This window comes from Rhinichthys klamathensis, unplaced genomic scaffold, assembly GCF_029890125.1.
Source record: "Rhinichthys klamathensis goyatoka isolate OS25496 unplaced genomic scaffold, OSU_Roscu_1.1 h1tg000029l_1, whole genome shotgun sequence".
NCBI lineage: Eukaryota > Metazoa > Chordata > Actinopteri > Cypriniformes > Leuciscidae > Rhinichthys > Rhinichthys klamathensis.
Window position 1 is genome coordinate 362,768 of NW_026606579.1, and position 16,383 is coordinate 379,150.

At 37.4% G+C, this 16,383-nt stretch overlaps 2 protein-coding genes across 2 annotated transcripts; one reads left to right on the forward strand and one right to left on the reverse strand.

Annotated features, from left to right (window-relative positions):
• The first annotated feature begins 1,329 nt into the window (after window positions 1–1,329).
• Window positions 1,330–13,085, forward strand: aldh1l2 (aldehyde dehydrogenase 1 family, member L2). The gene is made up of 22 exons (XM_056245133.1): window positions 1,330–1,509; window positions 2,650–2,794; window positions 5,346–5,580; window positions 5,799–5,964; window positions 6,056–6,157; window positions 6,280–6,369; window positions 6,575–6,709; window positions 7,640–7,765; window positions 7,846–7,937; window positions 8,467–8,734; window positions 8,812–8,939; window positions 9,118–9,268; window positions 9,352–9,422; window positions 9,512–9,617; window positions 10,201–10,288; window positions 10,494–10,587; window positions 10,745–10,844; window positions 11,505–11,603; window positions 11,692–11,857; window positions 12,209–12,314; window positions 12,515–12,714; window positions 12,797–13,085. Exons 1-22 carry the CDS (start codon window positions 1,462–1,464, stop codon window positions 12,850–12,852), a joined length of 2,772 nt encoding a protein of 923 aa, XP_056101108.1. The 5' UTR covers window positions 1,330–1,461; the 3' UTR covers window positions 12,853–13,085.
• A 1,311-nt stretch (window positions 13,086–14,396) lies between these two features.
• On the reverse strand, window positions 14,397–15,935 carry nopchap1 (NOP protein chaperone 1). Its single transcript, XM_056245160.1, has 4 exons — window positions 15,788–15,935; window positions 15,359–15,430; window positions 15,112–15,245; window positions 14,397–15,012 (listed from the first exon to the last, which is right to left on the reverse strand). The coding sequence occupies exons 1-4, from the start codon at window positions 15,855–15,857 to the stop codon at window positions 14,824–14,826; spliced, it is 465 nt and encodes a 154-aa protein (XP_056101135.1). The 5' UTR covers window positions 15,858–15,935; the 3' UTR covers window positions 14,397–14,823.
• Window positions 15,936–16,383: the final 448 nt, after the last annotated feature.

Below are 16,383 nucleotides of genomic sequence, written 5' to 3' on the forward strand. Positions count from 1 at the left end.
TGGAAAAATAAACTGAAATAAAACTATTTATTTAGAACTATTTGCAGCATTCCTCTAGAGCCAAATAACTGACCGTGAGGCAGTGGTGTAAAGCATTTGAGTAAATAGTTACTGTACTTAAGTATCTTTGTACTTTGTAATTCGACTGAGTATCAAAGATACAAGCAACTTTTACTCTACTTGACTACATTTTTGAAGGAGTATATGTACTTTTTACTCCAATTTGCAATTACTCGTTACATTTTGCATGGCACCTATCCTTTTTCAGCAGCAGTTTATTTCTGCCACAAAAGAAGCGATTGCACCATCAACATGGCTTAGAAGGTACTATATCTTGTATGTTTTGCCTCTTGTTCACCCAAACTTGTCAACAAGGCTACATTAGCTTCATATATGAGATGAGGCCGAAACCAGCACATCCAGTGCAAGTAGTTTAATTTTACTAAACATTATTTTAATTATCCGTTATATTGAAGAGACCTTTATGAAGGATATCGTTTACTATGCCTGTTTTGAGAACTTGAGCTTAACTGAGACTTGAGTGTTTGTGTTTAAGAGCCTGTTGTGTTTACCTTGATTTATTGCAATATTGAGGTGTTCAATTATATTTTGATTTTGAAAATAAACGTGTGATTGCTCTCCTGACAAATCACCTGTTTCTTGTCTTTCACTGGCATGTCTCCTGGGAGTTGAGGACTTGTGCATCTTTGAGCCTACATTTAGTTTAAGTAAAAAAAAAACATACTTAAGTACTGTTCACATCAGATAATCTAATGCCCGGTTTCACAGACAAGGTTTAAGCCTAGCCCCAGACTAAAATGCATGTTTGAACTGGTTTAACGGAAAGCAACTTGCACTGACTGTTAAAATATGTCAGTGCCATTCCTGTTTTGTCTCAAGATGCACACCAGTAGGCCTACTGTTTTTTTTTGTCTAAGCCACATTTATAAAAGCTACTTAAATGTCATAATTGAACTAAGGCTTGGCTTAATCAATGCCTTGTCTGTAAATCCAGGGCTAAAACTATTACTCATTGGAATTGGAGACTTGTAACCTGTAATGGAGCCATTTTCACTGTAAGGTAGGCTATCTGCACTTTTACTAAAGTATGGTTTTCAGGTACTCTTTACACCTCTGCCTTGAGGTAAAGACCAAACTAGAAAAAAAAAATGTATTTAAAAAGAAGCAATTCTTGTAAATTTGGGTTTTGCCTCTAATAACAACTACGCTCAGGCGGGTACGCGCATCTGTCTAAATAAATAGCCGCCGTGACGCATGGACCGGGAGCGCGCACGCACTGAACTCGCTTGCGCGTCGGGTCAGTCTGCTGCTACAGCCACACACTGACCACAGTCAGTCAGCGAACCGCAGGTGTGCGTTTACAGTACCGCATGTTCCCAGCCCACCTCCCCGGACTTTAATCGTGATCTTTCTTTTAGTGTTTATAGCATTTTTTTTACCATGTTGTGGACGGCGAACACGATCATGAGGAAATTCTCCTCGAGCTCTGTGAGTAACCGCATCTTCTGCATTGTTGGGTTTGCAAAAGATTTGAATGAATGAATAAACTCATACGTGAAAATGTGAAGGTAGACACATGCATACACCCTTTAAACAAGTTAATATATGATGGTGACCTCTTAAATAACATTATTAAACAGGGGTTACCCATGTACAGTTATTGTAAGCATGCTGTCAGCTGATATAAGTAACCCGGTGTCTTAGACTCTTAGTGCAATGTTGTAGGTTTCATACTTGTAAATTAATTCGCGATATATGCATACTATATGCATGTTAATTAGATATAGTATTTTATACTGTTAAACCGGTTTGGGATCCCGTTTTTGCCACGTTGCTTGGTCGGATTAGGCTACTTCTAGTGGACAGATCCGTGGCGAGTTGCATCAGCAGGGGGTCGAGAATATGAGGGCAGATCATATTACTAATGTCACTATTACTAGAACACAAACTATTCAACAACTTCAAATCACATGTGCACTGATAGATAAACATGTTGCAAGCATTAATAAAACGAGTAATAATAACATTTACAAGCAAACAACTTCAATACCTGTTTGTTTGTAGGCAATGCTTGAGCTGTTTATGTCTCCAGTAGATCTTCATTTTTAGACCCATTGTGCAGCACTGTTGAAATTACCATTTCAAATTACTTTATTGACATGATTGTTTTGCTAACAACATTGCCAAAGCAGCAGTATATGTACACACAAAGCAAAAATTGTGATTTAAAATAAAAAAATAAAATTAATAATAGTATAAAATGGAATAGAAGTAAATAAAATAGACTTTCAGCGAGATATTTGGATCAATTATGCACTCATTTTTAGTAATAAAATATTAATAATAATAATAATAATGCAGATTATTTACAGTTTAAAACCATTTGTCCTCCTTTTTATCATCTTGGACATTGTCATTGACCCATAATACACATTTTGTTGTACAGACAGTGAATGAACTACTAATAGGAGGTCAGAGCAGCGGTTAGTTTTAGAGAACAAAGGGCCCATATAGGACTGATTATGTTTCATATTTTAATGTTGGTGACACACAGTTTACGTTAAACCATAAAGTTTTGTCTGGTGTGCTTGTTTTGATGTTTTAACATTTAAATACTCTTTCACACAGGCTTACTACCAAAATAAGCTGAAGTTGGCCCTGATTGGCCAGAGCTTGTTTGGACAGGAAGTGTACACAAACCTCCGCAAGCAGGGCCATAAAGTGGTGGGCGTATTCACAGTTCCTGATAAGGACGGCAAGGCGGACCCCCTGGGTAAGTGTCAGATGGGTGGGGGTGGGATAGATTGGAGCTCTGAACAGTTTTTTGTAGTGTGTCATGGGGGCTGGGACGCCACATTTGCAGTTTGCAGCTACATGTGTGGAAATGTTGTGGACCTTAATTTTAAGTGCCACAGAAGTTGAAGTGAAAGATGAATCCCTCTAATCAAAATTTTCAGGTTTGTGGATTACATTAAGGCCATCATTGTAGTAATGAACTCTAACAGGAAGTGAGGCTGAACACCAGTGTCCCTCCTTCAGTCACAACATTGAATTCCTGAGCAGCACATTGGTTCAAAACTGAGTGTTTATGTTTGTGTGAGGCGCAGGGTCAGAGGAGAAGTACATCCCGCATAATGATTGCATTGTTTTGGTGAATAGTGGTGTGAAACCATTTGAGGTGAAAAGTCCACCAGTGATCGGAGCATTTGTGATCTATGTGAGAGCAGAGTTTGTATGAATAACAGATCACTCATTACATCAATGTGCCATTGTATGTTGAGTTATTACAAAAAATATATAATTTTGTGTGTGTGTGTGTGTATATATATATATACTGTATATATATACACTCACCGGCCACTTTATTAGGTACCCCATGCTAGTAACGGGTTGGACCCCCTTTTGCCTTCAGAACTGCCTCAATTCTTCGTGGCATAGATTCAACAAGGTGCTGGAAGCATTCCTCAGGGAGTTTGGTCCATATTGACATGATGGCATCACACAGTTGCCGCAGATTTGTCGGCTGCACATCCATGATGCGAATCTCCCGTTCCACCACATCCCAAAGATGCTCTATTGGGTTGAGATCTGGTGACTGTGGAGGCCATTTTAGTACAGTGAACTCATTGTCATGTTCAAGAAACCAATTTGAAATGATTAGAGCTTTGTGACATGGTGGAAGTAGCCATCAGAGGATGGGTACATGGTGGCCATAAAGGGATGGACATGGTCAGAAACAATGCTCAGGTAGGCCGTGGCATTTAAACGATGCCCAATTGGCACTAAGGGGCCTAAAGTGTGCCAGGAAAACATCCCCCACACCATTACACCACCACCACCAGCCTGCACAGTGGTAACAAGGCATGATGGTTCCATGTTCTCATTCTGTTTACGCCAAATTCTGACTCTAACATCTGAATGTCTCAACAGAAATCGAGATTCATCAGACCAGGCAACATTTTTCCAGTCTTCAACTGTTCAATTTTGGTGAGCTCTTGCAAATTGTAGCCTCTTTTTCCTATTTGTAGTGGAGATGAGTGGTACCCGGTGGAGTCTTCTGCTGTTGTAGCCCATCCGCCTCAAGGTTGTGCGTGTTGTGGCTTCACAAATGCTTTGCTGCATACCTCGGTTGTAACGAGTGGTTATTTCAGTCACTGTTGCCCTTCTATCAGCTCGAACCAGTCTGGCCATTCTCCTCTGACCTCTGGCATCAACAAGGCATTTCCGCCCACAGAACTGCCGCTCACTGGATGTTTTTTCTTTTTCGGACCATTCTCTGTAAACCCTAGAGATGGTTGTGCGTGAAAATCCCAGTAGATTAGCAGTTTCTGAAATACTCAGACCGGCCCTTCTGGCACCAACAATCATGCCACGTTCAAAGTCACTCAAATCAACTTTCTTCCCCATACTGATGCTCGGTTTGAACTGCAGGAGATTGTCTTGACCATGTCTACATGCCTAAATGCACTGAGTTGCCGCCATGTGATTGGCTGCTTAGAAATTAAGTGTTAACGAGCAGTTGGACAGGTGTACCTAATAAAGTGGCCGGTGAGTGTATATATATATATATATATATATATATATATATATATATAATTTGTTTATTTTATGCACTTTATATATGTTCTATTTGCTTTATGCTGTTTGACTGTAGAAAATTGTTTATATTTGCAGGATTACACTGTCAATTCAAAAAAGAAAAAAAAAGAAAAAGGGGCCTATGTCACTGTTTTTTTGTAATAAAGGTAGAGTAAATTTAGGTGGATGAAACCAGGAAACACAAACTCCATTTATATATATTATGATTATTTTTATTATTAGTAATCTCTAATGGTACACATGTAATATGCTGATTACCATTTTAATAACCATATTCAGATGGTGAAAAGTACCCACGTCATAACTTAGACTTTTAAAGTTATAACTGTTTATGACTGATACATTTAAAGATTCAGATATAAAGGACAAGGTCCGTTACTCAAGTATGCATGATATTGAATATATATATATTTTGGTTGCACTTTACTTTACAGTACGTGCACTTACGTGTAGTTACAGTGTAATTACCTAAGAAAGTACTGGTTAATATAAGGTAACTACATGAATTAAGGATAGGTACCTAGTTATTACCCAGTTGTTGTAATAACTATAAGTACATTGTATGTATATATGGGAACAGGACTGTAAAATAAAGTGCTACCTATATTTTGCTCTGGCTCTTTGTTCATTGAAGTTGGCTAAAGTCTGAATATGCCAGGTGCGACCTGGTTTTATTTCAGAGAGCTTATATAACCTTTCAGGACCAATCTCTCTCTGACCTTCAGCGGCGGTGGCGGAGAAGGACGGGACGCCGGTGTTTAAGTTCCCACGGTGGCGGGTGAAGGGTAAACCCATCCCAGAGGTGGTGGAGGCGTACAAAGCTGTGGGCGCCGAGCTGAACGTCATGCCCTTCTGCTCCCAGTTCATTCCTATGAATGTGATCGACTTCCCCAAACATGGATCCATCATTTACCACCCCTCCATCCTGCCCAGACACAGAGGAGCCTCAGCCATCAACTGGTGAGATGTTACTAAAGTTTCACTCTGAGATCTTTATATGGACTTTATATCTTTATCCCCTTCAAATTATTTTTTTAAAGTTAGACATCAACCTTCTTAGTAGTATTCCTCAATCTATTTATTATCAACAATATATATATATATATAAATTATCTCTGATGATGACAGTGATGATGGTAAAAGATGATGGCATTTAAGGGTTGCATTCCTGTATGCAGGACACTAATCGAGGGTGATAAGAAAGCAGGATTTAGTATATTCTGGGCTGATGATGGTTTGGACACTGGCCCCGTCCTACTGCAGAAGGAATGTCCAGTAGAGCCCAACGATACAGTGGATACACTTTATAACCGCTTCCTGTTTCCAGAAGGCATCAAGGCCATGGTAACTATCAAGAAAACATTATGACCTGTTTTATGCAAGCTAAACATTAGATTTTGAATCTGAGTTTGCTTAAAAATGTGTGTTCCAACAGGTAGAAGCTGTACAGCTCATTGCAGATGGCAAAGCTCCCAAGATCCCTCAGTCTGAAGAAGGAGCCAGCTATGAAGGAATCCAAAAGAAATCCAATGCTAAGGTGACACACAAAAACAATTATGTAAATCAGGCTAAATGTAATTAAGCTGTGTTTTTTAGGGCTCCAAAGGTTCAGGAAGTGAACACCAGTTTATCCGTCATGATCTGCCTCTCTTTCTCCAGGTGAATATGGCTCAGCCGGCAGAGGCCATCCATAACTGGATCCGTGGTCATGATAAAGTTCCGGGTGCCTGGGTTGTCATTGATGGAAAGGTGCGTTTTCTAAACACACATTTCGTTTGAATGATTCTTGAACAGAGCACTATAGGCAGTGCACTTTGAATAATGAATAAAATGAATCTGAAGTCTCGCTCATAGGAAATCTCAAGACTAAGTCTGATGATCCTACTATAAGATGCTAAGTGGATGATGTTTTTACTGGATAGTAATGAGTGTGTGTGTGTGTTTTGTTCTGTAGCCGGTAACGCTGTACAGCTCATCGATGCTGAGCGGGTCGTTGCCTGCAGGTCAGCCAATAGAGGTGGAGGGGGCGTCTCAGCCTGGGCTCATTGCCAAATCTGGGATTGTTCTTTTCGGGTCTGATGGAAAAGCGGTTAGTTTCTATTGTTTTATTTACTTAGCTTCTAAGCTTTTAATGCATTATATCTGTGCTACAAATTCATCATGAAGATTATTAATTTGAATTTGAAATCTTTATTTCGAACATGGAAAAGAAAGTATATAAAAATATAAAACAATGTTTAAAAACATAGGAGAAAAAAAACAAAACAAATGAGCAGCAAAAAAATATATATACTTCTTTCCTGTTGACATACTTCTATTACATGTGCGAAAAGGAGTAGGAAGAAGTAAAACTTATATACTCCTACCCCCTTAATTCACACAGTCATTCAATTTACAATTTTATATTATTATTATCATATTGTTCATATATATATACATATATATACATACACATACATATGCACACATATACATACACATACACGCATACATACACATGCATACCCACATACACATCATTGTGACCACTGACAAGTATTTATTTATCTAACCTCAATTATGTACTTATTCAAGCAGCAAAAAAATACGACCAAAAATAACAAAGCAAACAAAGAAAAACAACATAAACAATGAAGCACTCCTACTTTCACTACAGTGCTTCTTGATACCTCTTGAAGATAATTTCCCTGTACATTATTTTAAATAGGAGTATGTTTGAGCATTGCTTTAGTTTATCATTTAGTTTATTCCACAATTGTACCCCGCAAATTGATAAACATAATCTTTTCCTTGTTGTTAAAATTTCCCCTTCCTCTTAAATTGTACTCTCCCTCCCTCTCAGAAAACATCTTTTGTATATTCCCAGGCAATAGGCTATTTCTTGCTTTGAACATGAATACTGCAATTTGGTATTCGATTAGATCTTGAATTTTTAGCAATTTAGACTGCAAAAATAATGAATGTGTGTGATCCCGAAATCCAACGTTGTGAATTGCTTTAATATAATATCACTGTGCAGCTTCAGGTGAAGAACCTGCAGTTTGAGGATGGAAAGATGATTCCTGCATCCAAATACTTCTCATCAGAGGAGACCGCCAGTTTGGATCTCACAGACGATGAGAAGGAAATGGCAGAGGAGATCAGGGTATGTGTAGGCCTCAAAATGCATTTTAGATATATATTTGAGCAATGATGCCATTTGTCTTTTGTTTCATACTTGTCTAGGCGATATGGAAGGGTATTCTGAGTAATGTTCCAGGTATTGACGAAACTACCGATTTCTTTAAGTCTGGAGCTGCTTCTATGGATGTAGTCAGGTGGGTCTGACCTTCATTTATTTATCTTATTTATGTATTATTGATTTTTATTAATCTTATTTATTTATATACTATTATAGTATTTATTAATATTTTCAATTAGCTTTAATTTTTATATTTATGCAAGTATTAAAAAAAATAAGTTTAAGTTTTTCTATCTATAATTTATATTATATTTCAGCTTTATTTCAATGACCATTTATTTCAATTACCATTTTTAAAATAGTTTTAGTTTACAATAACAACTCTGAAACTAAGTGGCAAAAACATCAAAACTGTTGTGATATTGACGCCATTATCACATTAACATCATTAACCACATATACATATCAATGTTCATTCAGTGCTCAAAACTGAAACTAAAATATTTCAAACTCATTTCACATGCAAAGAGGTTAGCCAGTCATGGCAGAGGTCATTTACATAAAGTCGTACAAACAGTTTGTTTAATTGTTAGGAGGCAGTAACTGTTTTTGTTGAAGGAGACCTCGATGAACATAAGTTGAGTATGTGTTATTGTTTGATTTAGATTGGTGGAGGAGGTGAAGCAGAAATGCGGAGGAGTGCAGCTTCAGAATGAGGACGTCTACATGGCCACCACCTTCCAGAGTTTCATCCAGATGTTCGTCCGACGCCTGCGTGGAGAAGACCAGGAGGAGGAGCTGGTCATCGATTATGCAGCAAAAGATGTCAATAACATGACTGTGAAAATGCCCTATCAGTGTTTCATTAATGGCAATTTTGAAAACGCAGAAGATGGAAAGACATACAACACGGTGAACCCCACTGACGGCTCGGTGGGTTCAGTCGTCTCAAACACACAAACATGTAAACACACCCCTGTTATTCTAATGGTTGCGTTGTGTTTTTTCAGGTGATCTGCAAGGTGTCATATGCGTCAGTGGCAGATGTGGACAGAGCGGTTAGTGCAGCCAAAGAGGCCTTTTATAACGGACCCTGGGGTAAAATGAACCCCCGTGACCGCGGCCGGCTACTCTACCGGTAAGATGGAGAGAGTTTGTGTAGACTTTTGTTGACATATGAATGAAAAGCCAAACACATTTGCTAAGTTAATAGTAATATTGTATTGTGTTGTATTACAACTCTTCTTTTGAGCAAGAATTGATTTCACAGAGAACTTCCTGTTGGGCAGTTTTCATACTTTATCTTTTGTGTGCAGTGTGGCTGACCTGATGGAGGAACACCAGGAGGAGTTGGCCACTATTGAAGCGATTGACTCGGGTGCCGTTTATACCCTGGCCTTGAAAACACACGTAGGCATGTCCATTCAGACCTTCAGATACTTTGCTGGCTGGTGTGACAAGATCCAGGTCTGTGTGTTCACTGTGCAGGCCTTCAATGTATACATTTAATAATTTCCTGTCATTGACGCATCATATCCTGTTCCTCACAGGGCTCAACGATACCCATCAATCAGGCCAGACCCAATCGCAACCTCACCTTTACAAAGAAAGAGCCTCTGGGGTGAGTCAGTGAGTGTTAATGTGTGTGTTTTTATGTGAATTTGATGATCATAAATATATGACGTTTTTTTGTGTGTGTGTGTGTCTCAGTGTGTGTGCCATAGTGATTCCCTGGAACTACCCACTTATGATGTTGGCGTGGAAGAGTGCAGCCTGTCTGGCGGCGGGAAACACACTTGTCTTAAAACCTGCTCAGGTAAAACATGCAAACACACATATACAAAAATATGAATAGTTCAGATTTTATATATCATTCTAATATGCTGATTTGTTGCTCAAGAAACATTTATTATTATTAATAGTTGTGCTGCTATATATATATATATATATATATATGTGTGTGTGTGTGTGTGTGTGTGTGTGTGTGTGTGTGTGTGATTTTTATTATTTTAATAAATGTAATTGTTAAATTACTTAATTGTATTACCGGTATATATATATTCCATGGAATCACAATTAAGTAATTTAACAATTAAATTTATTAAAATAATAAAAATCTACAATCTAAAAAAATAGTAAGAAATGTACAAAATATTAAATATGATTAATTTAGAATAATTCTTTTTTTCTCTAAAAACTACAAAAAATATGACGAACTAGATGATATATTCTCTTGATATTTCCAGTTAACCGCACTAAAGTCTGCTGCGTATACAGTATATATGTATATAAATTGAACTATAGAAAAATTGTAAGAACTATGTATGTGTGTACTGTATATATATATATATATAATTTACTGAATGCAAACTAGATATATATTCTTTTGACTTTTCCAGGTAACCCCACTAACTGCACTGAAGTTTGCTGAGTTGACAGTCAAAGCTGGCATTCCGAAAGGAGTTATCAACATTGTTCCAGGATCAGGTGAATACATTAAAGGAATATTCCAGGTTCAATACAAATTAACCTCTGTGAACAGCATCTTCTGTGGCCTGTTGCTAAACACCACAGAAAATAATTGCATTTTTTTTCTCGCAAAAATCTAATTTATGTGAGCTGTGAAGATTCTAAAGATTTTTTTTGTTTTTCAGAAGTATTTACTGTGACTGACATTTCTGTCATCTCTTAGGTGGTCTGGTCGGGCAGAGGATGTCCGATCATCCTGATATCCGTAAGCTCGGTTTCACAGGCTCTACACCCATTGGCAAACAGATCATGAAAAGGTGAGTCCCATTTGTGTAATTTCACTAAAATCAACACCCTAATCTATTAGTCTGTTACTGTTGCTCAAATAAGTCATGTACAATGACAGTGAATCGTTCAAACTTTTATACGGTGCTCTGAAAGAGCCTCCAGCTGATGATGTCGATCCTGTTGCAGCTGTGCGGTCAGTAATTTGAAGAAGGTGTCTCTGGAGCTGGGTGGTAAATCTCCCCTCATCATCTTCAGTGACTGCGATATGGACAAAGCAGTGAGAATGGTGAGAAAAAACAGCTAGTGCCTGAAAATACAGAATACAAGTCAAAATCTGCTAAAGGGTTATTAAATGTAACAAATCATGTAAAAAAAATTATGGGAAAATTAAACAACATTTTTTTGCAACTTTGATAATGATGAAACTACATTTTATAAAAATCACCTGTCAAGTTTATTAAATATATTCAGCATATGAGTCAAACCACAGGGATCACTCATTTAACAGTTCATCTATTGCCAAAATTGGTGATTAAGTGTGTTATGTCCATGTTTTTAGCTCTAATATTCCAACCAAGTTTTTGACAGACGGGATAACATGCGATTTTTGGGTAATTATAAAACGTTCAAAGTGCTTTTTGAGACCGACATGTTTGGCTTGTCAAAAATGATACATTCAGCTGACGCAAATTCGTTGACTCGTGAAAAATAAAGTAAATTTTTTACCATGAAAGGAGTGGTTTTGATGCACAAAGTTGTTGTTATTGTCTCTTATAACAAAAGTATTTTATTTAAACCCATGAAAATGAAAATCCTGTTGTAAATAATAGTGAAAAATCACTTTTTTCAACTGTTGTTCCATTATTACCCCGTAGCAGGTTTTGACTCCTATGCAAATGCCAGATCCTCCTCTTGAACTTACTGCATGTTCGTGTGTACATTGCAGGGGATGAGTTCTGTTTACTTCAACAAAGGAGAGAACTGTATCGCTGCGGGCCGGCTGTTTGTTGAAGAGTCCATCCATGACGAGTACATCAGGAGAGTGGTACGTGTTCCCTCGTGCATGGATTGCATCTTAAAGCATGCGAGCTGCTTCTAGATGAGGACTGTCTAATGTGTGTTTGTGTGTTCAGATCGAGGAAATCAAGAAGATGAAGATCGGAGATCCTTTGGACCGCTCCACAGATCACGGACCTCAGAACCACAAGGCCCACCTGGACAAGCTGGTGGAGTACTGTGAGATCGGCGTGAAGGAGGGAGCCACACTCGTCTGCGGTGGGAGACAGGTGGACAGGCCAGGTGAGACCTCCCATCTAACCAGACACCCATGCTTTAAAAGGGTTTGTCAACAGAAATGTGTTCTGTAAATATTTTTTTGGGCATAAATCTAGCAATTTTGGTCATGTATAATCATATAAGCATTATTCCCAGTGTTATGTTAGTATCATTTATATACTATTATAGACTTTATTAATATTTTGAATTAGATTTTATTCGTAGATTTGAAGGTGAATTAATTTTGTTATTTGCTTTTGTAACTTTTATTATTTTAGTTAGTAATTTACTTCAGTACTTTAACCTACACTCATAAAAAACATAATAACAATACTGATTATTCCATTTCTAATATAGAGCTATTTATGCTTACAGGTTTTTTTATGGAGCCCACAGTCTTCACAGACGTAGAGGACCACATGTTCATCGCCAAAGAGGAATCATTTGGCCCTGTTATGGTGGTATCCAAATTCAAAGATGGGTAAGCTGCCCTTTTCTCTCTATAGTAGGGCTTTTTGTGGCTATCTGACCTGCAACATGAACTAAATCCAAGGCAGGAGCTCGTTATGACAACATTTGAGCAAAACATCAGCATTCTTTAGGCACATATATTATACTGTGCCAGATATTATCATTAAAGAAGAGCGTATCCCTGCTAAAACCATTGTTTTACTCCATCAGTGATGTAGATGGAGTTCTGAGCAGAGCAAATGACACCGAGTTCGGTCTGGCCTCTGGAGTCTTCACGCGTGACATCAACAAGGCCATGTACGTGAGCGAGAGACTGGAGGCGGGAACCGTGTTCGTCAACACCTACAACAAGACCGACGTGGCGGCTCCCTTTGGAGGCTTCAAACAGTCCGGGTTTGGGAAAGACCTTGGTAAGAGTGAACAAAACGCACTGTATTATTAGTCTGTCTCTATCAATTGATGAACATGAGGACCATATGCATGTGTATCCAGGTGAGGAAGCCCTGCACGAGTACCTGCGGACTAAAGCTGTGACGGTGGAGTATTGAAGGAAACCTGGGACGGTAAAAAGACTGCATGGCCCGTGACTGCAGCCCGAAGTGTTTCGCTTTGGCTTGAAGCAGGTTTGATAGGAAATCCAGAGCATATCCTGCCGTGACTACACTGATGTGCCTACATTTTACATCACTCTTTTTTTCTGGGAATGTTTGGAGCGGGACAAATGCTGGCTTGCCAGTCTACACTGGCGAACAACATTTTTAAAAATGGAAAGACAAAAGACCTCCAAGTGGACCCAAGGACACAGAATTATTTTTATCTAGTAGACACTGAAGTATCATGCTGACTGAGGTCAAGTGAATGATCAAATTAAGTTATTTTCAGGAAGTAACCACAATAGTATTATGATTTTGAGCGTTTCATAACCATGTAGCCAGTGACAAGCAATTTGTCTGCCCACACTGAACGTGAAACTGCTGCACGATGCCGTTTTGCCGCAGAAATAGAAACCAAGTAACCACAAAATGTCCTGTCGCTCGTCAAACTGCTCATTTACACTACCGTTCAAATGTTTGGGATTTTATGTTTTTGAAAGAAGTCTCTTATGCTCACCAAGGCTGCATTTATTTGATCAAAAACACAGTAAAAACAGTAATATTGTGAAATATTATTACAATTTAAAATAAGTTTTTTCTATTTGAATATTTGTTCAAATGTCATTTATTGCTGTGATTTTCAGCATCATTACTACAGTCTTCAGTGTTACATAATCTTTCAGAAATCATTCTAACATACTGATTTCATGCTCAAGAAACATTTATTATCAATGCTGAAAAACAGTTGTGCTGCTTAATATTTTTATGGAAACCAGGATACATTTTTTTTTCCAGAAATCTGTAATGAATAGAAATGTCAAAAGAACAGCATTTATTTGGAAAGTAAATCTTTTGTAACATAAGTTGTAACTCTCTTTTCAATAATTTTATGCATCCTTGCTTAATAGAAGTATTTATTTCTATTAACACATTTCTTTTTACTGACCCCAAACATTTAAACGTGGATTAAGCATCACGTTTTTTATTATTCAGGCAGTTGCAAACACACACACGTCCTTAGTTTTATATATAGTCTAATATTTAAAAGCCATGTCGCATCACTGCCACTTTGATATCTGTACCATATTTGTACAACCTTAAGGGTTTTAATATGTGTAGCATTTTCACATCATCACTCATTTTTATTAGCATAACTGTATATATTTTATTAGAGGATATGACAACTTGTCTTATTTTATATATTTAATTATGCATTCCAGACAGCTACAAGATAATTGGAAATGTTGAAAGGGGATAACGTAAACTGCTGTTATCTTTGCGAGGAAGTTATTTATTTGTACAAAAAAATATAAGACATGCTTGATGTAACTTATACTCTTGAATTCAGTACAATGTGAATTATTTGACCATATCTGTTGCCAAGTGTTCGCTGAAGGTTCATGATGCTTTTGTTATGCAACACTTCACACAATGACATGCATTTGACAAAAGATGAAATGTAATCATGTGCAGATGTTAATAGGAGTATTTCGATTCTGTATAAGCTGTCAATCACACAGGATGTGTCATATTGTCAAACATAAACAAGTGTTTTAACTTTACATCAACTACAAACTATATTAAAGGAGCGTTGGGAAACCCTGTTTACAATAAAGAGCGGAAATTGCAAAACTTTGTGGTTTTAAGATTATTTTGAATGAAACAGAACTTTTACTTTGTATAGGTAATGCATAATTTTGTTCAAGTATATTCAACTGAGACTGTAGTCCCTCCCCTTGATAAAACATCTCCAAAATTAAATGAAATGTTCCTCATATGAGTTTGCCAGCTCAACAGGACATAAAATCACTGGTCTGTGCTCATCCCAAACAAAAACAGACTTGATATGGTCATGCATTTTATCCATAGGCACAGAAATGTCCTGGCTTGAGTCTCCCAGAGTTCCAGTGGACAGTATGTGCTCTCTCACTTGGCCTCTTTCTCCAACACCTGTATGTTGGCCTTTTTCTTTCTGTCTCCTGGAAGTTTGAGTGTCTTTGCAGTGACAGTTTGCACCTCTTCCTCTGAGCTGTCTTCCTCAGATGATGATGAAGATGATGATGATGACGACTCTTCGCTGCTGTCTGATTCCTCAAGCTCAACCAGAGCCACATCCTGCAGGGCAAACACACCCGGTTATTATGGAAGAAATTAAATATTGTTACATTTAGACACTTAATGATGAACTACAGCTGGTAGTGAGACCAGACGCACCATCTCAATGACTTTCTCTGCGTTCTCCACACACTCGATGTCAAAGAAACCAGTGGGAGCCTCGTCCATCTGATGTCTTAGGGACTCATTGGCCTGGGCCATTTGGGGAAGGAAACTCTCCAATTTATCCAAGACTAATGCACAGAAACACAATAAATATAAGGAATAGAATATAGCAGTTATCCATTATAAATAACAATCCAAATGTATAACCTGCAAATACAATTGAAGACATGAACATACTCACCACTACTTCTCGAGACCCTTTCTGTCTGGAGCGAAGCACTTTTAGAGCTCAACAGAAGTTTCTCATGGATTCCTGGAGACAACAAAGTTATCAACAATATGATGTGTATCTATCTATCTATCTATCTATATATGCATTTACATATATATATGTGTGTGTGTGTATATATATATATATATATATACACACACACACACATACTTGTTTAGATGATTTCAACTGTTTTAAAAAGTTTAATTCTTCAAGATTTAAAATAGTCACGTCAACATGGAAAAATCACCCATAATTTATAGCTGACATTTAATAACGGTTTATCTAATCACAAATGCTAATCGGATCACATCTGAACCGAGTTTCTGGATTCAACTGATAGGCTGTAAACAGGTTAAAAACCTGAAATCAAAATTATTTTTTCAAACAATGCCTCACCTTTTCCGTTGCCACAGGTCAACAAGTCTCTAGAAGAGGTTTTCTTGATAATGTTTTGTGTTTGAGCCATGGCTTGCTCCTCACATGTACAAACCCAAACGCAGTCCTATCCACATGCGTAGGTGTTTACCATAGAGGTATTTACACAACATAATAACTTCCGCGTTGAAGGGTCGAGACACTGTTGGCGCCCTCTAGAGTTTCGGACGTACGTTAAAAGACAGGACTGTGGAAGTTAAGTTAATAAAATAAAATAATTGTAAACATTTTAGTGTTGAACCTCAACTAATATTACGTATTTGAGTTTCAACACTTTAAGTGTTTACATGTATTTTATTTTGAAATAAAAAAAATAGCATATTCAAAGATTACAACCCCAATAATATTACGTACACTATTCGTAAATATTGAGTTTCAACACTTAAGTGTTTACATACAATAAAATAGCATATTCAAGTATTGCAACTTAATTAAGTTAAGTTAATAAAATAAAATAATTGTATAAATTGCTAGGATGTTTTCTAAAGAATATATGCCGAATTTGAGAAGTATATAGACGTATATATATATATATACTATCTATCTAGAAAATCTGC

Coding starts and splice junctions, on each gene's coding strand:
- aldh1l2 (XM_056245133.1), top strand. CDS start 1,462: ATGTTGTGGACGGCGAACACGATCATGAGGAAATTCTCCTCGAGCTCT. Junction 6,370..6,574: donor GGGTTGTCATTGATGGAAAG/GTGCGTTTTCTA, acceptor TTTGTTCTGTAG/CCGGTAACGCTGTACAGCTC. Junction 10,289..10,493: donor CAACATTGTTCCAGGATCAG/GTGAATACATTA, acceptor GTCATCTCTTAG/GTGGTCTGGTCGGGCAGAGG.
- nopchap1 (XM_056245160.1), bottom strand. CDS start 15,857: ATGGCTCAAACACAAAACATTATCAAGAAAACCTCTTCTAGAGACTTG. Junction 15,431..15,787: donor GACCTGTGGCAACGGAAAAG/GTGAGGCATTGT, acceptor TGTTGTCTCCAG/GAATCCATGAGAAACTTCTG. Junction 15,246..15,358: donor AAGGGTCTCGAGAAGTAGTG/GTGAGTATGTTC, acceptor TCTGTGCATTAG/TCTTGGATAAATTGGAGAGT.